The sequence below is a fragment of the Haliaeetus leucocephalus genome, unplaced genomic scaffold, assembly GCF_000737465.1.
Source record: "Haliaeetus leucocephalus isolate CR32 unplaced genomic scaffold, Haliaeetus_leucocephalus-4.0 Scaffold473, whole genome shotgun sequence".
In the NCBI taxonomy this organism is placed as follows: Eukaryota; Metazoa; Chordata; class Aves; order Accipitriformes; family Accipitridae; genus Haliaeetus; species Haliaeetus leucocephalus.
This window is the reverse complement of record NW_010972909.1, coordinates 5,828,835-5,854,186: the sequence shown is the minus strand read 5'-3', so window position 1 is coordinate 5,854,186 and position 25,352 is coordinate 5,828,835. Positions and strand designations below refer to the sequence as shown.

General features: G+C 41.6%; 3 protein-coding genes across 3 annotated transcripts; 2 read left to right on the top strand and 1 right to left on the bottom strand.

The window, feature by feature from the left end:
• Window positions 1-1,336: 1,336 nt before the first annotated feature.
• On the top strand, window positions 1,337-6,177 carry LOC104836664 (C-type lectin domain family 1 member B-like). Its single transcript, XM_010575362.1, has 6 exons — window positions 1,337-1,433; window positions 2,562-2,651; window positions 3,838-3,936; window positions 4,184-4,338; window positions 4,887-4,999; window positions 6,054-6,177. Exons 1-6 carry the CDS (start codon window positions 1,337-1,339, stop codon window positions 6,175-6,177), a joined length of 678 nt encoding a protein of 225 aa, XP_010573664.1.
• Window positions 6,178-9,715: 3,538 nt separating this feature from the next.
• On the bottom strand, window positions 9,716-16,882 carry LOC104836663 (oxidized low-density lipoprotein receptor 1-like). The gene is made up of 6 exons (XM_010575361.1): window positions 16,631-16,882; window positions 14,960-15,058; window positions 14,481-14,630; window positions 12,722-12,873; window positions 11,644-11,762; window positions 9,716-11,378 (listed from the first exon to the last, which is right to left on the bottom strand). Exons 1-6 carry the CDS (start codon window positions 16,719-16,721, stop codon window positions 11,216-11,218), a joined length of 774 nt encoding a protein of 257 aa, XP_010573663.1. The 5' UTR covers window positions 16,722-16,882; the 3' UTR covers window positions 9,716-11,215.
• Window positions 16,883-20,925: 4,043 nt separating this feature from the next.
• On the top strand, window positions 20,926-24,426 carry TMEM52B (transmembrane protein 52B). Its single transcript, XM_010575360.1, has 5 exons — window positions 20,926-20,973; window positions 21,615-21,658; window positions 22,569-22,607; window positions 23,559-23,725; window positions 24,176-24,426. Exons 1-5 carry the CDS (start codon window positions 20,926-20,928, stop codon window positions 24,424-24,426), a joined length of 549 nt encoding a protein of 182 aa, XP_010573662.1.
• The last annotated feature ends 926 nt before the right edge of the window (window positions 24,427-25,352 follow it).

The window sequence follows — 25,352 nt, the reverse complement described above, 5'->3', positions numbered from 1 at the left end:
AGTATTCAGTCTGTTTCTCACTTTCTAAATATTTCTCCCCAAGTTACAAGAAAGGGGAACAGATGATGTTATTTCAGGTGATCTACTATTGTCCCCTGGGCGTTCTCCCCTAAAAATCATAGTGAGTCTTCCCTTCATACTCATAGGTCACAGAGTAAGGGAAAGATTTGATTTGGAAGGGACCTCTGAAGTCCATCTGGTCCAAACTCCTGCTCAGCAGGTCTAATTTCAAAGCTAGATCAGATCAGTCCAGTCAAGTTTAGAAAATCTCCAAGGATGGAGATGACACACCTTCTCTGGGCACCTCTTCCAATATTTGACAACCCTACCCATAACTTATGAACATTGCGTCTTGTCCTTTCACTGTCTACCTCTGAGAGACTGGCTCCATCTTCTCCATAGCCCCTTTATGCAGTAAGAGACTGCAACTGGATTCTCCTTAGCTTTCTCTTCTCCAGGCTGAACAAATCCAGTTGACAGTTTGTCCCTGCAAATCAAGTGCTCCAGCTCCTAAGCATCTTTGTGGCTCTCCCCTTGACCAGTTTTAGTATTTCTGTGTTTTATGGGATTTTTATTTATTTATTTATTTTTAATGGGGAGGCCAAAGCTGGACATAGTACTCCAGCTGCGTACTCAGAAGTGATGGAGAGAAAAAAATCATCACCCCCTTCACCCTGTTAGCTACACTCGTGCTAGGTCAGTCCAGTATGTGGTCAGCCTTTGCCACAAGGTCTCACTTCTATTTACTTGTTAAATCCTGTCTGTGTCTTTTTTCCCACACTGATTTCCCACTTCTCCCTCCAAGAAAGTGACACCGCACTTCTGCCTCCTCTGCGTGACTAAATAGCTTCAGCAGCCATTTGCAGCTGCGAACTTTTCTCTCAACTGAATACAGACACCTAGGTTTCTAACCCCTGACACTGAAAAACAAAAAAGGCACAGAGCTGAAGTTAATCTGCTTCTGAGATGAAACGAAGGTGTTCGTTCTGTTTTAAAATGTGGAAAGTTCAAAGGAGATTAAAGTCACGGGAAGGTCAAGTGGACAAGAGCAGAACTACCAGGCCATACATTTACTGGGACTCATGTCATCCCTATGTGTCTCAGACCCAGGCTGAGATGTGATGGGTGGGAAGCGAGGAGTTCTTCCCCTGAGGGAGGAAAAGGAGTCGTCACACAGAACATTTGAATACAAATATCTTGCCTTAGGGCATTTGAAGTGTGACTCATTCGTCTGTCCCCTGCCCCTTTCTGCTTTTTTTTTTTGCTTCTCCTTCACAAATCATTCAGTCTGTCTTTTAAGAGGATCGTTACTGAACCACAAATTAGTTCTCAGATAATGCATAGGAATACAGAGGAAGAGGATGGGTACTCTAACTTAAATCACCAGCCACAGCATCCAGCCAGACACTACATGTCCCTGAACATCAACCAAGGTACGACTGACACTTGCTCTTTGAACTTTCTGTGCTATGGTAGACAATGACTATAGGAACAGTCTCTCTCATCCAGCTCAGTAAATAAGAAAAATATGTACTTATAGGTGTAATGCTCTAGGTTCAATACACTATTTATATTGTTTTATCTGACAAAACTCAGCATGCATGAATGTGAAAATGCATAGAGTGGAACTACTGCCATTACTTGCCCTAAATTTCTGTAGGAAAAGACAGGTGGCTTCAGGATTAAACACTGGAATGTAGGAATCAGCTTTAATGTGGTTAGTTTTATTTATTGTTTATTTATTATTACAGGGAATGGCTATAGAGACAGGATGATCTGTCTCTAATAGGAAAAAAACTTTCACGTTTTGCCCTCTGGACCTCAATTTTTCAGAAAATGCTTAAGATTCATAGCCTTTAAGGCCAGAAGGGATAAGGCAGCACCGGGCCCGAATGAATAGGTCATGTCATTTCCCTTCTGCAAGTCCCACAGCTCCGGCTGAGCTAAGCCATGTACTTCAAGAGGGCATCCAGCCTTGAGCTAAATATTTCTTCATCTGAAAGGTCCATCATACTGCATTGCCATGACTGTTTGGTGGCGGTAACTCTCAGGAACTTTTAAATCCAGGGAAACCTCAGTGGATATTTTGGACTCCAGAATTTCCTGAACTGGGCTTCAGCCTGGAGCTGGCACACAGCCTGAGCACTGCGTGCCCTGAGAGCAGGAGGGATTTATGCGAAGTGTAAGATGGTAGGGAAACACTTCCTTACTCTGTTCTGACAGAGCAGAGTAATGCAGTACTGGCAAAGGAGAACAGGAGCATCACCTACTTCTAACTCATAGGATCACTACAATGTTTCATAGTTTTATCATTTGTCAAAGGCAAGGAATCCCCCGCCTGTCCCATTTAAACTGTGTCCAGTGTCTCCTTTCAAACAGACCTCTTTAACAGAGGCACCACATCTTCTCAACTTGCATTTGGGTTGATCCTTAAAATATAATGCAGCCCGGAGGACGAACTCTTTCAAGAGTCACCAGTTGGCTCTTCATGGAGGGGTGGAGGGTTGGGAGTGCTCCTGCACAGGGTGCCTGCCCTCAGATAAATTGTTGGTTTCTCCCAGGACGCTCTCTTCCCTTTGCTGTATGGTGGCCAGCTATCTTCACTCTGTTTGCACTGTGCCTGGCCCTCACCATAGGAACGATAGTCCTAGGTAAGTGCTGAAATATACTGTGTTCCTTTATTCATATGAACACCTTGGGAATAACTGCATTGAAGAAAGGTGGCAGACTGACTGCAACAAGGACAATCATAGTCCATCCTCCCCACATATACTGTCCTTTCCTCTCCTCCTAATTGCCTGCAGTGAACACTCCTCAGCTTGGTGCACATAAGGCTTTGAGGGAAGCAATTTTTTTAAATCTGGACCTGTGCCCAGAGCAAGAATATAGAAGTCAAGATGATATATTTTGGAAAGAGTGGAAGGAATGGATTCTGTCTTCATCCATCTATTACTCATTTATTTGCTAATTCAAATTCAATTATAAAATTCTAATGTTGACTTTCATAAATCAGTCTGTTGCTTCCCTTCTCCTCTTTTCCTCTTGTTCAAGTCTCTCTACACTACTGGAATAGCAGTTCTTGTCTCATTCCTTTGATAAACCTTTCATGTTTGTAGATTAAGCTTTCATGTTTGTAGACTACTGTCTTAAATTAGTTCATACTAGTATTTTTAAAATGGACATACTTCTAGTACTCAGATTAATGAGGAAGTCTCACTTTTTGTGTGTTTCATTCAGTCATCCCAGTTTACCTGAGATGTGCAAGAGAACTAAAGAATCCCGTATTTATATTAGCTCTTATCATGTGTGACATGACTCTACCAATACTTTCTACCACAGAGCCTGAACATAGTCATTCTGAGCCATTGCTACCAAAAGCCGGTATCTAAATACTGTTGAGGAAGATATATTAATAAACGCTCTCCACTTTCTTCAGAGAAGTTTTACCAACCTTTAAGATAAAAGGTTTTTTCATCCTGAAGTATGTTTAGTATTTAAAGTTTTTTCAAAGGCTTATAGAACTTCCTTTAAGATCAACCTTATTAGTTCAAGATACTCCTTCTAAGCATATCTTTTTGCATTATTTTAGTCTTTTATTAGGTTACCAAGTGGCCTGCAATGGCACTGTGATTAAATTGCATTTAAAATTTGGAAATCTCTTTAGCCATCATTTTCTCATCTGCTAATCTCCTCACAGTATGTGACACTGTAGCGTCAGAGTTGCATGTGAGCACAGTGTTGCAAAAAGTGAATTTGCAATATATCATGAAGCATGTATCATGCAGTAGCATCATCACAGCTTTTTTGTCTCATGAAGAATATCCTTATAAACTCCAGGTCTCAGAGGTTCTAAGGCACCTGTGGGACATAATGAAAACCTGCAAGGCCTAAAGGAGAGATTGTGCTTGATGGGTGATGCAAACAGCAAGAACAATAGTAAGTAGAACTACTGCTCACACAGCCTGAAATCTATGTGTTAGGCCTTATATCTGATTAAACAATGGTGTTATGTGCTATATCAGATTAAATAATGAGTTTAAAAAAAAAAAAAAAGGGTGTAGATGTGACCCATAATGTGCCATATACATTTCAGCTCTGCATAACTTTGACTTTCCACACCTATAGTTGTAGACTCCTCTACTCTGGCTATTTATAAGGGACTGATGGTTTCCTTCTGTTCTAGGACCTGCATGTTCACTCTGCCCTGTAAACTGGAAATGGCTTGGAGGTGACACCTGCTTCTACTTTTCAGAAAAGGAGGCCACATGGCAGGAAAGTGAAGACTTTTGCTTCTCCCGGAATGCTACCCTTCTTACACTGAAAAGGAAAAGCAAGTTGGTATGGTTCCAATCATACTGGTATTTCTTTGCAGTGGTATCAACTATTCAAAACTCCTCACCAGCCAGCAAGTACCTCTTGATGTTACGTAGTAATGGAAGTACTGTCCCCAAGGTCAGATGCAATGCAGACTGCAGAACATCTAACCACAAAAGTGTAATGATGAGATAGCTAGCAACACAGGATATTATTCAGCCAAACAGTGGACATGAGTGTCAAGGATCCTGTGAAAGTTATAAGCAAGGAGTCTTTCATTCAGGAAATTTCTTTGAACGCTCTGAGAGAGAGGGTTCTAAAAAGAATTGTTGCCCCGGTCTTACATTTAGTAGAGATGCCAGACACAAAATATTCCTGTCTGTATGCCAAACAGAGATGTTGTCGCTTGGAAACTGTTATGAGGGCTTGCTGAGGAGTTCAGAAAATCATTGCCAGATTACCTCCTTTGGTTCTTTCTTGATCACCTCCTCTCTCAACAGTAGTTGTTTAGGTACAGCAAAAAAAATACCCACAAGCTCCTTGGTGATAAAGGTTTTGCATTTTTTTTATAGATTAGAATATCTCAAATATCACAAAAACAATCTTATTGGATTGGATTATCATACGGAGTTGATGGCTGGTCTTGGATAGATGATAGGAAACTTTCTACAAAGAGAATGGACTGGTAAGTTTTCTGAACTTAAACAGTTGGTGGTTTTTTAATCTCTTCTTGCACAATATCCTCCCTGTGCACTGAAGGAGGAGGAAACCAAAACCCCATTAATGGCAAAGCTTCAAGGCAGAATACAGCCGCAGATTTATTCGGCGTTAAAATACTCTTTCAGGTGTGGAGTCCCTGAAATAGGGAAAGAGTATCAGAAAACTGGAAGTGTGAGCAGAAGAAGGAGTCAACAAACCTGTGCAACCAATTACTGCTCTTACTATTTAAACCCATTCACTTTATGAAACATCCCATGACTCTATAAGAAACAACCCACACTTCCTTCAAGACAGCGTACCTCCTGCAAAGCCTGCCTGCACCTTCCTCTTCTCCTCAGCCGCAATTATCCCTAATTCACTCTGAAACCTTTATTACACAAAAATAGTCAACATTCAGTGGAAAGAACCTGTTTACTTTTTCTGTAAACTCTCATCAGCTTACTCAGTGTTTCTCCTTTACTAACCATGGGGAAAAAAAATTGAATTCCCATTCTGTTCTGTGTGAAGTGATCACTGTATGCAGTAATATGAGAGTCCTCTTCAGGATCCGGAGAACCTTCTTCGAGTGAAGATTCTCCAGTGCTTCCTTGGAAACACATGCTCGTTTTGTCTTGCAAACACATTTCCCACAGCTAGTAGACACTGGGTAGAATGATCTGGCTGCTGTTCAGGCAGACCACTGCCTTTTGGTTTCCAGACCCAAATTACCACTACATAAAGCAATGCTTGGACTGACATAACCACTGGTGAGGAACTAGTGCTATTTTCTGTTTTTATGGTGCTCCATATGTAGGTTTTCTTTTTTACATCTTTGAGCTGAAGGCAGGCGGGAGAATGATCCTTCAGACTTGAATTATATGAGCTGTTATGTTCTTCAGTATTTTGTATAAACTTTCATAAACCTTAAAATTACTAGGCAACTTTTGCAATAATGTATGTTTGTCCAAAGGAGCTTTATGTTGTTTTTTTTAAATTTGTAAGTAAGAGTTTTTAACAAGATGGTGTGGGTTTTTTTCTAGGATTTATTTGTCCTCTAAGCAAAACTGTGCGTACCTGTTTTATCGTAATGCAAGAGTTTACAGTGAGAATTGTTATGAGAAATATCCCTGGATCTGTGAAAAGGCGGCAGTCCAGCTAATCTAAAAAGATTATCAGCAGAAAAAGAACTGGAAACATATGAAGAAGATTTTGATGTTCAGATTTTTCAAAGAAGGGAGTGTAAAACGATGCTTAATACAAATTCAGAGCAGAGTCCATCCTTTCTTCCTAGTGTATTTGTGATGCAGTCTTACTTATACAGCAGAATAAATTGCTCCCTTTCCTTGGGTTGTAAAATTATGCTTCAAAATGCAGATTTTTTTTAAGTGCATAAGACTTTTGCCATCATAACATGGGCAAGTTGATATTAATTATTTATTTACTTTCCCCTACAAAATACTGCTTTCCAGGTGTACAATTCGTATTAAATCTGCACCACAATTTGTGCCATGACAAGCCTTCAACTTAATTTGACATTATAAATAGCAACAAACATGACTTCAGCGTGGTCATTTGACTGTCCATCTCCAGGAAGTGTTTTACCCACAAAGGCCACCTGTGCATCTTGTGCATTTAAGCGTATTCCAAGTGAGTGCTCCAATTCCATATGTCACTTAAGTCTGTTTGTTTGTTTCAGGTGCCCACTCTTACTAGTTATGTTCTTCTGAAAAAAGCCCAATAAATCTAAAGAATGAGAGAGGAATAAAATACAGGAAATACTGAATAATGAGGAAATTCTGGCTTTGCTGCTGATGGCTTAATCAGACTTATGTGGTCTTTCACTGCCAAAGAATATTTCACAACTCTGAATATTTTTGTTTCAAATCAGAGCAAAAGGGCAACCCTTCTACCAAAGGAGTGAGCATTTCTTCCAGCTCAGTTTCCTGGTGGTCTTCCAGAATGGTGAGGAGCTGGGAGGGTAGGTAAGTTTTCAGGATAGCAGGCATATGTGTGATTGCAAACGATTGACTCTGAATTTCTGAAACAGAAATAGAAATAGTCTTCTTTGGAAGCATTTAGACAAGTGCTGCATTTTAGTTTTCAAATGTATAATCACAAGTTTCTTTTTGCTAAATTTACAGGATGGGAATCTTAATTTAGCAAAAGGAGAAATCCCCACATGACTCTAACCAGAGAACTGGAGGATGAGTAAAGTTTCCTTTTTGACTTCTTTTTTTAGCATTAAAACTAGTTCTTTTATGCAAGAGGGTTAAGGGTGAGATGGTGGTGGAAAGACAATCAAAGATTAGAGAGAGGGCAAAAGATTAGACCAAACAGTCTTGAATGCATAGGTTTAAAAGCAGGTTCCCAAAATCCTTACTCTGTCTGCAGAATTCCAAGTCCACAGAAAAAAACTCTCTTGACCATCTTTCATGGCTTTGACTTTGATTTAAGGTCTAGGACATGAACGCTCATTTTAAACAAAACTGAAAACCTCAGAAAACTTAAATATTTCACTCAAAACACCCAATATGCAGCTGCATTTACGAAGATATATTCAGTAAATCATTATGCTTCTCTTCTTGCTTCCTTGTTCTCTCAGCAGACCTTACCAGAGGTGATTTAGCAGCATTTTCCATATATCATGTGGCTCTGCAACTTCAAAAATGACAGTATATTTTGCAAGGCCTGCTGTTTAAAGACAGCAGCTTCTGTCTCCACATGAAAACAAAGACACATCTATTTTCTCTGTTAATTATGAGTATTGGGATCTTGCGGCAAGAACATTTTTCCCCACTTGGATTTCTTGAAGTTTTTATAATGCAGGTGGTTTACTGACTGTCTGCCACCAAGGGTAAAGAGCATGACAATGCAGAGAAGAAAACTCATTAAAAAGTAAAGCTGTAACACTATTCAAGGTTGCATCTCTGAGCTTTGCTGAGAAATGAGCTACTTGTGCAGCTATACATCAGTATGAAGCAACTGAAAGCAATGTAAGAAAACTAAGTGAACAGAACAATTTGTCTTTAAAAATCATAGGCACTATGAAGAATAACATTCATGAGTGTGGTAGATCTAACGAGATGAATACTCATGTTGAGAACAGTAGGAAAATTATTTGCCAAGAAGCACTGAGAGTGGCTTGTGAGCTGAAGGCTTGTTTTGTAACAACGTGGCATGGGTACAGTGCTTATATGCTGATTTTAATGGACATTGTATTGAACTGAAAAGGCTAATCATAGACTCAAGATTTTTTTATCACTGTGAACAACATAACATCAAGAATACGGAACTGGCTGTGCTAATAAAACCTTATGGCAACAACAGACAACAACTAATTACTAATCTAGTGGTGGCTGTCAAAAAAATATTTTCACCCTTTGTCTTTTTCAATGTACAACAAAAGCTAAAGATCTGCCTATGAGCATTGTATGACTTGAAATGACTCAGTTCATTCAATTAAAGCTATGAGTGCATAATGTTTTTTGAACTTTGTCAGTTTTAAATGCTTTCTGCAGCCAAATGACAGCAGAGATGACATCATTCTTGAGATAGATTAACATTGAAGTTGCAGTAATTTTGAAGGACCAGACTTCACAGGTACCAGTGCAAAATGCAATGGTTAGCATGACTTGCAAAGCTAAGTGGAAAGACTGTTTCTCTAACTCATTGCTTACTGAGAATATTCCCTTTACTCTGTAGCACAGAACAGACTCCTGTGAACCAACTAGTTTAATGGACCCTGGGCAATCTGAGAAAGATTTCTGAGGAGGACATTTCAAAGGGAGTTAAGAAGAATTGCATGAAGAACGCACAGAGTGATCTAGAAGATAGTCCCATGCGTGTAGGTGGCTATGGGAAAGAGTAAAGTGCAGAAGATATGTGCATGAAATTGCTTAGCTCTGAATTGTTTTAAAGTCCTGAACATTTTAACCTCATATAACAAAAGATATGGCCTCTGTTATAATAATTATTGTATTGTGACTTAAGTGATCACCTTACATATAAGGCTAAATTTTTCCCTCCTGGTGTAAGCCAAAATACAAGAACTGATTTACGCTACTTATCAAGGAAATTCAGGGTTAGGTTTTACTCAAACACAGTAACACGTTGTACACTGCACATCTCAGGGCAATTACTGGATGCCATGTGCTCTTCTATTCAGTGCAACTTGGCTCATCATGTAGAGGTTCTCATTACAAGTCATTGAGGCATGAAGACGTGGTATAAAATGAAAAAATCCAGACAGCAATGAGGACTAGGAACATACCCCTTGTTTTATAAGTTCCTGAGCTTGTGTATTCAGCAGCCAGGCACAGGGACCAATGCTTCATGTCTCGGACAGGGGGACAAGACAGGCTAATGGATTCTTCTCCCAAATGCAGTACAGAACAGCAGACTTTCATTCAACATTTCCTTCCTTCATTTTCTTCAGCGTTTCGCTCCCAGTCCATAATACCAGGGCTTTTTGCACGCAACGCTTTTCCCTCAGCCAGGCCCCTAGGATCAATCATCGCTCCCCTCACTGGTCCGCTGACCCCATGCCCATCGCACCAGTTCCCTCACCTCAGTTTCACTCACTGCTTCAGCTCCTCACCAGCTCCGCCTCATACCAGCCCCCTCAGTGAGGGCTCTCCTGCTTCCTCATGGGGTGATCTTTAAGATCCTCTTGTATTACCAAGGGTTATAAGACAGGGCCTCCCACTGTGTCCCGCACGTGTTAGAACAACAGCTCTGGATGAGTTACCCCTCCCATCATTCACATCGTACCTGCATCCACTGTAGGTCAGTCAGAGCTGGGATCCCAGGTAGTATCTCCATGGCTGCTGAGGCCACGTGCTTAGACTTAGAAAATGCAGTATTTCCAGACTATGAGATAGCTGTGTGACAAGACGCTCTCTGTTGTCCCTGCTCCTCCAAATTACTTCTTCATATCCATAATTAAGATAATTGCCATATTGCTAAACACTCATTTAGTGAGGGATGCAGCACACTTGTTGGCTGTTGCTACTGCAGACTTCTGATGCACAGCTTTATGTCTAAAATAAACATAATTAGAGGCTTGCCTAAATACCTCCACCTTCCCTGACTTACAGTTCAGTTTTCATTGAACGGCTCAAATTAGTACAAATACACACAGGAACAAAAGTCCTAAAGATAAACGTGACTGCTCCTGAGAGATTTCAAAGATCTCTATTGTTTGCTAGTGCCATAGAAAAGAGATGCTCTCTTTGACGCAGTCTTCTTTTTGAACAGCCTCCTAAACAGCAGCAAAGTGGCAGGAGGCTTTGCATCATTAAAGGCCCTGTACTTGATGGTTGTTGAGCCTGCTGTGCACAGTGACTTACTAAAAAGACACGCTACAGAAAAGGTCAGTAGCAGCAATATTTATTCGCTGTGAAATTCTGCAACAGAATGGAAAATGGATTTGAGAAATCAAAGAACTGGATCAGATGTGACATGGATAATTATCAAGACAGATATCTTAGAGGAATGCGCCTTCCCCTCTAACGCTCGATGCAGCAGAACAATCCACTAGCAGCTGGACTGGCATTCCTGGGCATTAAATACTGCTGACTTTCCTCAATAAATATGTGTTCCATCTTTACCTTCTGTTTTTTGAGCCCACAGGGCATACAATCCCATTTGAAAGCTTTTCTCTCTAACCAGAAGAACTATAAATATTTTTATTTGTCTTTTAATGCAGGCTCTGATTCTGTTGTACTTTCTAGTTTTCAGTATGTCAGGAGTGAAATTAAATCAAATATTTGGAAATTTATTGTAAATTGGGAGCTTACATCTGTGAATACCCAGTGGATGGATTTTGAAAACATGATGTGTTGCTCTTACAAATGGTCATTGATTCCTGTTTCTGGGAGACAGGTATGAATCTTTAAAATAGAGTCCTGGAATCATATACTTAATTATGGTTCATTTAGAAAGGAATTTATGAGAAGTGGATAGAAGTGGTTACACAAGAATGCAAGGACTGAAAGAAGAAAGAGGGAATGAAATTGTTGAAGAAAAAGCCCAAAAAGGAGTCTGGCTGATGTGCATCACCAGCAGGCAAGTTAAGCTTAGATTAACCCTTATGTTACATTAACCTAAGCTCAGACTTGTCTTCCCTATTGCAAACCCTGGGGCAGAACTCGCCCCCACAACAGCGTATCCCAGGACGGGGCTCTCTGCAGAGCTCTTCACACTAGTGCCTCTCTGAGTAGCTCACTTTCTCGACCACCGCAGGATCCACCACTTTCTCACAAATGTAAAATTTGTACGTGCCACACCATGCAGTGTCTATATTTGCACCTTGAAGAAACACACAATCTAGGAAAGGACTTGAGCTGTCTCCTTGGATCTGAAACCTGGGAAAAAATAGCAGAGATATTCATCATCCCATGGAAAAAGTCACAGGCTGATACAATAATTCCCGACTGCTGCTGCCCATTTGACCCACAACAGCATACAAGCTCCCTGATGGGGGCTCGCCTAGGTCGGTAAGTGAGCAAGTGATGGGTAACCTGTCTGCTAGGGGGACAGGCGATTACTGAGCAGCAGTTAAAAGTTGCTGGTCCTGGTCATAACGAGTATGCCTGGACGTGGTCTGCTTCTACCTGTGCAGCGACTTACAGATCAGGGGAGAAAGCTGATCCATCCTCCCACAGCCAGGGCCCCTCGGATCCGTTGTGGGACAGCCCAATCCAGAAAGAGTTAGAACCGTAAAACCGTGCTGATCGTATTGTGAAGTCCTGTACAGAAATAAATGCAGAGCCTGTGAATCACATCCCTGCTTCAGTCATAACGGCCTCTGATTTGGAAAAGGAGAGGGGCAGATGAAAGCGAGCTGCTCACACCTGTGCGTAACAGACTTTATTTCACAAATGAATCTGGGCAGTGCCTCCTACTCCTGGCAGCCAGTGCTGTTTTGCAGATAAGGAAAATGAACTTACTGAGAGCTTTCAGCAGCTCTCAGCTAAAACGACAGTTGAGATAACCAAAGCCTGTCCATTAGCTGGGTAATGGGTATAGGATAATGACTTTCTTCCAACACCCCGGTTGCATAAGCCAGGCAGGAGAAGGCCTTTGCATCTTTTGCTGTCATTGTACATAGGAAATTGAAAATACAGACAATAAAACCACAGAGTTCAAGACATAATCCCATTGCCATTAAGGGTCTGGGTAGAAATTCCTTTACAACAAAGAGCTCTTCTGGCTGTGCTTTATCTGCTGCTTCATGTGCAACATAGGAGTCAGAAAAAGATATGGATCCTCTTCTGCTCATGTGGGAGAAGAGGCCAGGGAGCAGGCGAGGCCAGGGAGCAGGCGAGGCCAGCGAGCTTTCTAGTTGTGGACAGCAAGAAGCTGAAGGCCAGGCTTCTGACGTTTGCTAAATAGTTTGCTCCAGCAAGACAGCAGAGTTGCCAACCAGTACCAGCTCAGTTATATTTGCCCTGAGGTGGGATGAGGATCTAGATGTAGAGCCAGGCTAGTGTGTCTCAGTTAAGTCCCCTGAAGTCAGTAGAGATGCACCAGGGAGGGTGCAACAGTACAAGGAGAGGGGCTCCAAAGGGTCATGAGCAGGTTTTGCCACTTGGTCCAGCACACACACACCATAGCATAATGCACCAGTGGAGGGCTGGAGTGGCTGTTCAGGCCACAGTAAAATGCAAAGTGCCTAATTAGAGAGAGAGAAAAAAATAATCTTTACCAGCTCTTCCTTACTCTCTATCTTAAGAAGCCTGGACTCCAGAGTAGAGCATTGATCCTTGCTTTCTTGCCAAGTTTTCCATTCCTTCAAAAAGTGGTAGCAGTTCTCCCCATACTGTAGCCAGTCCTCAGGACAAGGAATACATTTATGTCCTTGAAAACAAAAGAGCACCTGATCAGGTTTGTCAGTGAGAGCAGTCTCTAGCGGTCTAGTGGATCCCTGCAGGATTACTAGAGCAGTGCTCAGCCTCTCTATTGCAGAGGAGCAAAAAGACCTCCTTCATTCTGCAGCTAAATTAATGTCTTCATTGGAGACTTAATAAATCCAGTTGCCAGAAGACCAGAAAAACATTTCTAAATGAAAATCAGAAAAACAAATAATAAAGATTTGTTAAGTCTGACCAGCAAACGTGGAGGGTGCTAATAAAACACAAATAGAGGACATTTTGGAAGGTTGAGCCATGGTCACAGACACATGGATCTAGGTGGACATAAAAGGAAACCTAGACTTCCAGTCATATGGGTACATCTTCATTCATGTGAACTTACTTTTAACTTCTTGTTAACATCAGGGTCAGCTCTTCCCTGCTATATGCTTTACAATGCAACTTATACTTTAACTTTTCTGATAGCTTTTCATACTTGCTGTGAATTCAGTGCACAGATGTCAGATAGTGATGGCCAGCCAAATTGAAAGATAGTGAGCCCATTGCTGTTAAAGAAAACACCTTTCTGACAGCTGCATTTTGACTCTTTTCTGCCACATTATTCTGTTTGTTGCCTGTTGGAACCCTAAGTAATACTAAAGCCAGGAAGAACTCAAAATGTTGGATTTTTCTTTCACTCTTGCACCATTTGGGGAGCTCCATTTCTAGTTGGAAAATGAAATAATCGCAAGCAGCAAAACGACCTGCCAGACAAAATATTTCAGAGATGTCTGGGAAGTGGGTCCCAACTATAGGGTGAATCATGTTCGTTGCTCTATGGTTCACAGGACCATTTTATACTGTAACAAAACAATGCCCGCTGGGAATGCCAGGACTTGATGCTGGGTGCAATAGGTAGCACAGCACAGTACAAGTAGCTTCTGGTTTCTGCTAATTCAAATGCAGACATCTACATAGATAATAACCTTGCCACTCTCTCACAAGATGTTAATTTATTATGATTCTCTTCCCTCTGCTATATGATAATCTAGCATATTCAGCTCACCCATCATTAAAGTTTCACACCATTATTTTGCACGAGAAAAAAAAGATACCGTCAGCATATAGTGTGTAAACTGTTAAAGCCAGTGATTACAATCCCATTTGGTAGAGAGCAGCAGTATTTACACTGCTGCATCCATGACTGCATAACAGAATGAAGCTGTCTTGAGGAGTCAAAGCATTCCAGACAATTAAAGCCAGTAGGAATTTTCCATCAGAAACTGACTGTGAAAGAAGGAATGGTAACATCAATGAATTTACCTATTAGAAATATTTTTTTTTTTAAAGTGTCATTATTGTGGCATTTTCTGAATTAAAATGTTTGGTTTAGGGTGTAAACCAGCTCCATTACAAAAATTCAATAAAAGTACTTCAGAAAGACTGATACTTGATCAAAATGGAAATGCAGCCTTTTGGTTGAAATTTGTTTCTAAATTAAATAATTTAGGGCAGGTTTAGAGATTTTGATTTTCCTTCCAATACAGTTGATAGAAAAAAACCCAGTCTGTGGCTACCATAATGCAATGGAACCATCTTCCCACCACTATGTACCTCTGGAGGTGGCAAGTTGCTTTACAGTCTCTGTCAAGTTCAAATTCTGAGCCTGGAGGAGCTCCAGCTGCTGGTTGAGGCTTTCCATAATTGCCTTTTGCAGGGTGAAGTTTTCATCCCTTTCATGCACAAGGTGGCTGACCAGGATGACTTGAATCACAGTGAAACAAGAATGAAATTGTTCCATTAATATTAAAGCTAAACTGCTCAATGCAACCTGAATAAACTTACCAAAGACACACGTACCTCCCCATGACTGAATATACTTGACCTACATACAGGTCGTGTACACTTATGAGCAAGATGTAATATGTCCCAATTTCAAAGACTGGGAGATCTCTTGAGTGGGTAAACTCCTCCAGTAAGGGACATTTTTTTTCATTGTTAATCCCCTAGGCTAATCCTTTTCCTTAACTAATTTCCTGGACTTTTAGTTGTTCATACTGAGCTCTGAGGACCACTTCTGTGACCATACTTACACCTGGTAGCCAAGACTCCTGCAGCTACCACTGAACTTAGGCAGAAGATCCCAAGCGTCGCTGTAGCCAGCCTCCAACAGGAAGATGGACTGGGGGAATCTGAGATAGACAAAAAGAAGGAAAAGCAGCAAGAACAGGAACCTCTCATCTTTGCACCTGCAGCTCCTACGGTGCACAAGACACCATGACCAATAGTCTGCCCAGTGAATTGCTGAGTTTCAGACCAGTACGTGGTATTACATTATGAAAATTGTCCCGTCCTTTGGCTGTGGCCAGTCCTCCTTAGGAGTTGGGGGCTGGGAAGGGAGCAGGCCATGGAGACCACCTTAGCCAGGAGCTTTTAAAAGAAAAGGAATTGGACAAATAAAGCTGAACAGCACAGAATTTCACATGTGAGAAAAGAACATCTAGGAAGTATTTGTGCTTACAACATGGCTGAAATTTTCATATGCAACCAGGTATTGGGGTATTTTTACTTTTGAGTGCCTAACCTGCCAAACTGGGAATGAATTTGCCTTTTCAGAAAATAACCTCAGAAACAGTCACCAGTGAAAGCCAGGTCGCTGTAAAATAATCTGAAATTAGGGCATACAGAGGTGAATAAGACCATATACCCACAGTCACACAGAAACACAGTCTCACACTTGGAAATGCACACATCCATTCTTGCAATGTGGGCAGATGCAAACACCCGCGTGAACTCACACAGAGCCCCAAAACACAGAGGAAAGGATTGCTTCCAATTTGAGAGTTTTATGTTCTTTTATTAGATTCCAGTATGACATTTCTGTGGCAATACTTATGTTGAAGGCACTAACAGAAATAACTGGCATACCAACCTGTGGTATTTCTGCCTGTTATCCCTGTGTTCCCTAACTCTAACCAAACAGTTAAGAACTCTACTAAATTACTGGGAGTTCAGCTTCAGGCTCCAAGTATAAAACTCAAGGACCCTTCAAAAGGTGAAAATGAGACAAACACTGGCTAGCTAATAAGGGAAAATTTCCTTCAGAAAGAGCTCTTTAATCTATTAGATTATCCTCAAATTTATCAAATTCATCTCCAGATGTTCAGTCAGGCTGGAATATAACATCTCTTTGCTTTGCTACTACCTTTCATACAGAGGGATTCTAAAGCACTAATGCATCGCATGAAGAATATAGATTTGGGATCAGGCACATTCCTCCCTTCTTCTGTGAAGCTATGTAGCATAATTTTTATGATTAAGTACAAAAAGGTATTTGTCCATCTATTCCTTCCCTTGAGAGAAAATGTTTTTTTTTTCCCTGGCATTTACTTCATTCTGTTAGTCAGATTTAAATAAGTAAAGCCGAAAGACTTTTGCAAGGCCCCTTAGGCAGATTACTTCACTAAGTTCCAGGAGCTGACACTTAACATCTATTGGAACATGTTTGTTTTTATGTAACTGCATCCCACAACCTTAGTTATATCTCTCCTCTCAAATCTAAACAGTTTTCCACATTCTCTACCCTTCCATTCTTTTTCACCTCCTGCCTTTTTTTCTTTCCTCCCTCTGATTTCTTAGAAGATTTGAGTACAAGGGGCTCCCAGAAGCCAAGATGCTTCATCATCCTCTGAGTGTCACATAAAGAATGTTCTCCAAGGTGAGAGTTTGCCTTGGAGAGAACTGCCCCCCAACACCACCACTACCTTTTGCTCTGGCAGTCTGGAGCTCCTGGTCCTGGGATTTTTCCAGTGTTGTGAACCTCAGGTCTGCATATGTCACTTCTTCACTTGTCATTTCTGGCAAGGTTTCAGGAGAATTCAAAAGTTTGGTTGCTCCCACAGGTATAAGGTTCTGGGAGGGATCAAATGAACGGTCAGTGTCACTTGGAGCTAAGAGAGTGATTCATGCAAAAGTCAGAAGGGGTTTTTGGCTCATACTAAAGGATTTCATGACACAGTGATGCTGGGGGTTGTTTACATGAAGCGCAGACTCAGAACAGTATTTAAATTTCCTGTGGGCAACAGGGCACGGAAATCTCACAGTTCTCCATTCCTGGAACAGATGCATAGAGTTACCCAATTTGCGGGTACGTCCTTTCTGTAGAAAGAAAAAGAGGGGTGAAGAGGAAATTACATTAATTTTGGATGAAGTCTAAACAAATCCTTGAAGTTTTTCAGCAGCAGGGGTGTTTGTTTCCTGGCTTTATTATACAGTGATTAATATTCGGCAAATTCAGCCGGAGGGGCTCCTCGATCTCTCAAGTGGCACAGGAAGACTGGAGGTAAAATGAAACGAGAAATATACTGATCCCCTTTGCTTATTGTTTGTAAGCACATCACACTTGTCCTGGGGGGGTAGCACATTGACTTGTCACAGCCATTGCCCATTCCTAGGACACAAAGAAGTGAATCCAGGTTTCCCAGCTGCCGTTCCAGGTGTGTCTGCACTATAAAAGGGAATGAGTCAAAGAAATCTGCTGAACTTATGGGGAATCTGGGTAGAAAACTCATGTACCAGAATGTGATGCTGTGCTCCTGGACTAGCTCTGGGCTGGAAGCAGTCCAGGAACAGTCACAGTCACATGTGATAATCACTGCCTTCTAGCAAGAGCAATTAACAGAGCGCAGCAGCATGCCATTGCACTAGGGCTGCCGCCGCATCCAAGGAAGGGTCACCTGTCAGCTTGAGCACCTGCACCACGCTCGCTCGAACTTTGAGCTCTAGCAATAGGATGGAGAAACTTAACTGGTCCTATGTTTCCTGGTATTTCTAGGTCTGCTGGCAAAATGACAGGATTGAGATCTGAATTTTCAGTTTTATTTCACCCTGCTGTAGGAAATGCAGCCCAAGGACTGCTGGTCTCGCCGGCTGTTAGCTCAGGAACGAGGATGAGCACCAGGTAGCACACAATACTGCCCCCCAGCACTGCGTCTCACCAGGGGCTTTGCCAACCCCAGACTGATGGAGATCTAAGCTCCGCGGGTACAGAGCAAAAGGCATTCCCAGCCTTTTACCTTACAGTGGAAAAATTGAGCGCCATGACTTGGACTCCAGCATCTGGGCAAACACGTATAGACCAATACATGTTAATTTACAGGAGCGCCTTACCCTGTCTCCAATGAGCTGCTGCTTTTGAACCCTCTGTCACATTTTCTGTCAACCCTTATGTCCTCAGTGGAAAGAGCACAAAATGTGAGAGGGAAGTGTTCTGCTTCTTTCTGCACAGTTTATTCAAAAATCATCTGCTTTTGTTTTACAAACAACAGAGCCCTTTTGGATTATCATCATTCAGTGTAAAATACATGAAAGCTTTGATAATGTCTTACTACACCTGCAAAAGTATCAGGGGTCCCTGTGAGCCCCAAATGTGTTCTCATATTTTACATTCCTAAATGCCCATGGGGAAGTATTGGATATGACTAATCAAGCTGGCTGTAGTGGAATACTCCTTTGAAGAGTAACAGGCAACAAGCAGCAATTTCTCAACAATTTCTAAGAGCAGTACAACAGCATTTTTTCAGCTCATTAGGAAGCTTTACTCCCAGTTAAGATCATGCTACCTAGGAAATAAAAGTTAGAACAGGCTTGAGATACATCCCTTGATACAACCAGAACAGGGAAGCAGAGAGGAACGAAGTATTTTCTGTCCATACCACAGTCTGCTTTCTCTGGCATCCAAGGAAGGGTATGTTCAAATCACATAGCTTACTATGGCATGGACCCTTAGATTTTAAACAATCACAAAGAACAGAAAAAAATCAATGATGGGATATTTTTGTTTGCTTTAGCAGTTCTGTAAGGGTCTGGTCACATTTTTAAAACCTTTTGAAAGGTGGCAAGGGGGAAATAAGAAAGAGAAAAGTCACTTCAATATAATGTAAAACCAATAAAAATAAAATACTGAGATAATTGAGGCAAAATAGCAGGGGAATGTGGAAAAATTTAAACCACTGTTGAATGACAGGCTAGCAGGGCCATAGGTGGATTACTGGAAGAACAGTATTAATGGCAATGCCATAGAAATAGAAAAAGAGTGATCGATAAGTTTCAGCAAGAATGACTTATGATATGCTTTTGGAGGGGTCACTGTTTCATGTCACACTGCTGCTTTCTCTTTAGAGAAATTTTTTATCACTTTATCTGATATTTCTCCAGTTTGATTCTTCTAGAATTCAAAATTCTCATGAGACTAAATTTCAGTTAAAAATCAAGCCATAATCTATTGAATTATCACACTGATAATAAAAATCCCCTGAAAAATGTTGGTAATTTGCACTTCTTTTCCACATTGAATCCCACCAGTTTTAAAAGCTGTACATACAAGAAAGGCTATTTTACAGTTCTGCTGGGTCTTTTGTTCTAAAACACCTATAATACACAAAAGAGTTTAAGGAGAAAGAGACAAAAAGAATATTGGGCAATTCCCATGTAAATACAAAGCCAATAGCTCATGTTTCTATGTTTCTTATTTGTCCACCAGGACTCAGAAACCTTCTTCCAGTAGTAGACTAGGATAGATAGATAAACTCATGCTAAGGCGTGTTTATACTGCACCACTACTTTTATAATTAAAGAATGGTAAATGGTTTTTAGCCTGCCTTGGGAGAATACATTATGTTCATGAATCCATTGGTTCTGCTCTGCAACTCTAATATGCATCACCAAGGCTAATGATTCACCAGTTTAATGTGAATGCATTGTGATTGCAACATGGGGCAACAAGTTTCTCTAGTTGCCATCCTACCCTTAACATATATTTATGCACAAGTCCCAGGTGGTTCCCAAACACAAATAGCAACACATTACTGCAGAGCATTTTTTTCTCGCTCAGCTATTCAAAAGAGAAAGAGAAGGTGAACACAATTATATGCATGTAATAACACTCTGAGTAGCCACGAGCAGTAACAGAAATCTAAAGCAGTTCTACAAGAGAGAGAAAATTAATGGGTCATTGAATGGAACCTTCTAATATAATCAGCTGCAGGACAAATAGTATCCAGGACAGGAGAATCAACATGTATTCCCTATGATGCAAAGTATTTAGGGGGACTTGGCTGGCCATGCAGGAAGTTGAGGAGTGGGATCTGTGAGTGAGCAGACTGTCAGCTGCAGGACTGACATAGCAGGAGACTACCAGGTAAGAGGGATGGTGGCAGAGCCTTAAAATGGGAGATACAAGAGGTGTTGCATATGCATACACACACATATATATGCATATGCATACATATATATACATATACATGTGTACATATATGTTGCATTCATGTACATATATATATAAATATAACTATACGTATATAAAATGCTGTATATAATTATTATATTGCAAACTGTTTCACTTCAGCAGGAACACCTCGCTTGTAACATACCCTCTGGATGTTGATCATATGGCTAAAGTCAATAGACTGGATCCACAGAAGTAGGACAATGGGAGTGCAGTGACAGAAAAGGTACTGGAGGAAGGAGAGGAATCTGAACTCCATTTAAACAGGTCAATAGCATGACCTTCAACCCACCCCCCTCAGGGTAGGGGCGGAGAGAGGAATAATTGGGAATGAACAAACTCAGAGACCCTTTCTGCTCACAGAAGGGAAGGGTCAGGTCTGCAGAGATCTCACGATGCCCTTCACTGAACTAGTTCAACATCTAAAGTAAGAACTTGTAGCCACCGCTTTTCTCCTGATCTGGCTGGAAGGCTTTAGAGATCCCTTCAAAAGAGGAGGAGAAGCAGGCCAAGAGAGTAACAAAAGGAGGCAGGCAAGAAGCAAACAGGAATTGCCAGTGACAAAGAGAGAAAGGAAAAACCTGAAGGGCAGAAGATAGACCCAGAGGAGGACAGAAGGAGGTAGATCAGGAAGAAGAGATTGGATTCAACGCACAACAAGGATCTGCTCCTTCTCCTGGTCAGTGGACTGATGAGGATGAACTGAAGCTAGAAAGGACAAGAAGACGTTGAGCAGCTTGAGACACCAAGAGGCCACAGAATCACCCTACAGGGATGCATAGCCCAGTCATGATCTGCTTTGTTTTAATGTGTTTCTTATGGGTAAGTCACATCTCAGGTTCCTTTTTATGGGGTCTCTGCTCAGTTATGGGGTTACCTTGGAAAGATGGAGGGGCATTAGCAATTGACAGTCACAATAATTTCCCTGATGTTAGAAAGAACTGGACATATGAAAGGCACACATGCAGGAGAAGAGTATTTGCAGCTCTTCCAGGGATGGTAATACAGAGGTCAGGGTACCCAAGGAAAAGGGATGAGAAGGGTAGGAGTGCTGGAGGGACAGAGCAGAATTCAAGTCAGTGTGGGTATAATATGAAGCAGGACATTTAAAGGTTCTTAATATTTGAGCATGGAGAAGGATCTACATCTGTAGCATGACATAGCTTGGTGGGGAAAGGGAAACCTGTGGTGAGGGTGAAGGTAAGTTGGGGTCTGTGCTAGGCACAGTGCTAAGTAGGATTTTAATGACTACGGGAAGTTAAGATACGCAAAAATGCAGTTGGTATCACAGTAATTTCAGATCTACAGCAGAATATATGATGGAAACAACAGAAGACAGATAACAGTAAGTCTTTACCGTAGGAGATTCAGACTGGTAATAGTCCAGGTGACAGAGATAAAAGTTGCATAAGACAAAGACTTAATTCACTCTAGCTGTGTCTTGTTTGGTTTTCTCCTTCTAGGTCCCCCAAGTAAAAGGTGAGGAAGGCTGTCTCAACACTGAACTGTGAGTATTTGTTGATCTTGCACTCTTTTAAGAAGAAAATGAAGGACAAAGGCAGTAGTAGACATCAGTGTTATGACATGGGTACTGACATTTTCCAGAAAAGCTTAGTTTAATTGTGACTATTGAAAACTCACATAAAAGTTCCATTGCTTTGAATGTGAAGTGTATTATTTACTATCTATTCAACATACTGATCATGCGGTACTGTTCCTGCTACCTATTTGGGTAACTGTAATGGTTAAGAACTTTCTGGTGTAATTTTGATTGACTGAGATTATGAATTTGGAATTGACCTTTCCTTGAAAAATTAGTTGAAATATAGTGCTCTGGTGAATATTCCTCTTGGTGATGTCATTTGTAAGACTAACAGAAATCAAGACAAAGCAAATGTGAAAAATTGCCTAGGAGGATTTTTTTTTTTCTAAAAAAAATGTCTTTAAAAATGCACAGGCAGGTCTACTAACTAAAACTAAAGGAACATACAACACAGCATCCAAAATGTACCCACAGGGCCAGAAAGAAATCAAAGAGAAAGTCAGAAAAAACAAAGCAAATGGTAACAGGGTTGGGCAGACTAAATTGTGAAAAAAAATATATAAAAGAAGGGAGATTCGGAAATTATAACCCAATGCAAATCCCTAAGGCTTGCAAACAGAATTGGGCAGGCACAAATATCAGTGGAACGATAAAGAGATAAAGCCAAAGAGAAGGCAAACTCACCTAACAGGGAGATTGATGAGGTTGGACAACAGTCTTCCCCACAAAGCACAGTGAGTTTCTCATCATTATGCCATTTAGAAGCTGGAGTGTAATTGAGGAGCATGAGGAGAGCTGGAAGAGGATATAGTAGGGATCTTCCATTTATTTGGCATTCTGTGGCTAACTATATGTTGTACCCTCTTCTCCTCAGCTGTTCAGGTACAGAGTGGGACCGTTTGTGGTATATCTGGTAAGATGGCATATGTTTACTTTAAATATCTGCATCACCGGACAATTCCAGTAGCAAAGAGTGGGATTAAATGTGACCTGCTCGTGCCACCCCTGCTTTCCCTTGGGACATTAATGCTCTACAGTAGCAAGGCAACCCCTTAGCTATCGCATCGTCTTTAACAAATGTTGGCTTGCCAGCTTCCTTTATTACTCCACATATCCATTTAGTCAGGTGAACAATATTAATAAAGCATTCATGGCACAATATGCCTTTTAAAAGGCCCATTTTTTAAGTAATTTCAGTCTGATTCCTTAGTAATTCTCAACAGGATGCAATTAAAAAGGATGGTAGTTGTCGAACATCTACAAGGCTGCATTACTAAGAGTGTAGCCAGTAGATTGAGAGATACCATCTTTCCTCTCTGCTTGTCACTCATGAAGACTCATCTGGAATATGTAGTCCAGTCTTAGTCCAGTCTTGGCCCCTCAGTACAGTTAATAAACCAGAGCAAGTCCACTGGAGAGCCAATAAAATGGTCAGGGGTCCAGAGGACATGATGTATGAGGAGGGGCTGAAAGGACTGGGTTTGTTCAGCCTGGAGGAGGCTAAGGGGACAACCTAATTGTAGTTTTCCACTGCCTAAAGTGGCTCTAGGGAGAAGATGGAGCTAGAGTCTTCTCAGAGGTGCCCAGCAGAAGGACCTGAGGTGACAGGCCAAGCTGCATCCAGGGAAATTCTGATTAGGCAGAAGGAAAAATGCTTCCCCCAAGGGTTGTGCAGCTCTGGAATGGGTGCCCAGAGGGGATGTGTGATCTCCATCCCTGGAGACTGTCCACATTCTGCTGCACAAGGCTCCAAATGACCATGTCTACCTTCGAGGTTAGCCCTACTTCAAGCAGGGGGAGACCTTAAAAGGTCCACTGCAAACAAAGTCTTTCTGTCCTAATTCTGTGTCCTCTCCCTTTCCAGGCTGGTGGTGGTCATTGGTGGGCTGCTGCTGCTGTGTGGCCTGCTTTCTGTCTGCGTGAGGTGCTGTTTTCATTGCCGTCAGGCAGGGGAGGAATCGGGCCCTCAGCCCTACGAGGTCACCGTCATTGCTTTTGATCATGACAGCACCCTCCAGAGCACCATTACCTGTGAGTTGGCTTCGACAGAGGCTGGGGACCTCAGCACAGCCCGAGATGAGGGGCTGCACTGTAAAAAGCCCCGATTGGGGCACCCCAAGGCTGGCAGAGGGAGGATCATGGCAGGATGCAGGGAAAGCGGCATCTGTACGTAGTACAAATTGAAGGGCTCATCGGGCTTCATGCAGCAAATGCAGCCAGATGGTGAATCAGCTGTGAGACATGTTTGGGTGGAATTAGGGCAGCTCCAGGCCTCGGTGGCATTTGAGGAAGGAGTAATTGTGGGATGTTGCTGATGGGGTTTCACACATCCTCCTTTTAGGGAAGGATGAAGGGGCAGGAGAAGGAAAACATTCAGGCTGTGGGGAGAGAAAAGCCTGTGCGCTGCAGATATACTTCTCCTCCTCTAATCGCACGGTGCTTTCAGGATGAGGTAAACAGCTTTTGTCTCCTCCTTTTCAGCTCTCCATTCTGTGTTTGGGCCTGCTGCCAGGAGGATATTAGCAGTGGCACACTCCCATAACGCTGCACAGGGAACACCACCCCTCTCAGCACCAGACACTCCTCCAGTCTACGAAGAAGCTCTGCACATGAGCAGATTCACAGTCGCCAAGACAGGGCAGAAAGTGCCAGACCTGGATCCAGTGCCGGAGGAAAAACTGCAGGCGTCTGCTGAGCACAAGGATGCCCAGCCAGCCCTCCCAGGACACTAGTGCCTGTTTTTACTGAATGGCAAATAATGCAGAATAGTTACATGCAGAGACTAATTCTTCTGAGCAGGCTTAGGAATATCAGATTAACCTCCTCAGTCTAATGAGAAAGGGAAAAAAACAGTCTAAGATAGTTTCAGATCCTGCATATTTTGATGGCTCCTTTTGACACCTCCTCGAGATAAACAACAATTGGCCTTCCCCGTGTCCATTTATTAAGCACACACACATCACCAGTATCACCCTTTGCACAAACCAGCAGGCAGCAGGATCAAGGCGCTGAGCCACTCTTCAGGCTAGTGACCTGCAGGGAGGCTGCAAATGCTGTCTCATTCTGCTTGCCTGCAGTCTAAGTTTCCTGGGTATGGCAGAGAGGTTTCACAACAGGAAAAAGAAAGACATATGAGAAGGTCTTAAGACCTAATAATAACAGCAAACTTCTGGAAAGTGTCAACCACTTACAGTAAATTTAATGCCTGTAAAAAAAGGACAGTATACATTTGGTAGTATATGCAGTATAGTGCCCTAAATACCCTACAGGATATATAGAATGAATACAGACTGGTTCTGAATATGATATATAGCAATTCTGAAATAGTAGTCACAAGCTCTTATATTTGAAATAAAAAAAATATATATCTGTGATAACAGCTCAAACAAGGGGAGGAGGAGGAAGACTACCCCTGAAGTAAAGTTCAATTGTATTTTGGTTGCATTCGTATTGTATATTTTATTAATTATTCCTAATGTTGCTGTCAAAAGCAGATCAAATTCATTAAGACCATTTAAAATATTTAAGCCATTACTCATATAGAAATAGTTTGTGAGTCTTTTGTGATTGATACAGCTATGTTGAATCATCCAGAAATATTAATCAAACTGTTTGGATGAACACAGCTATGGACCATTTGTAAAATATCTTCTTGGAC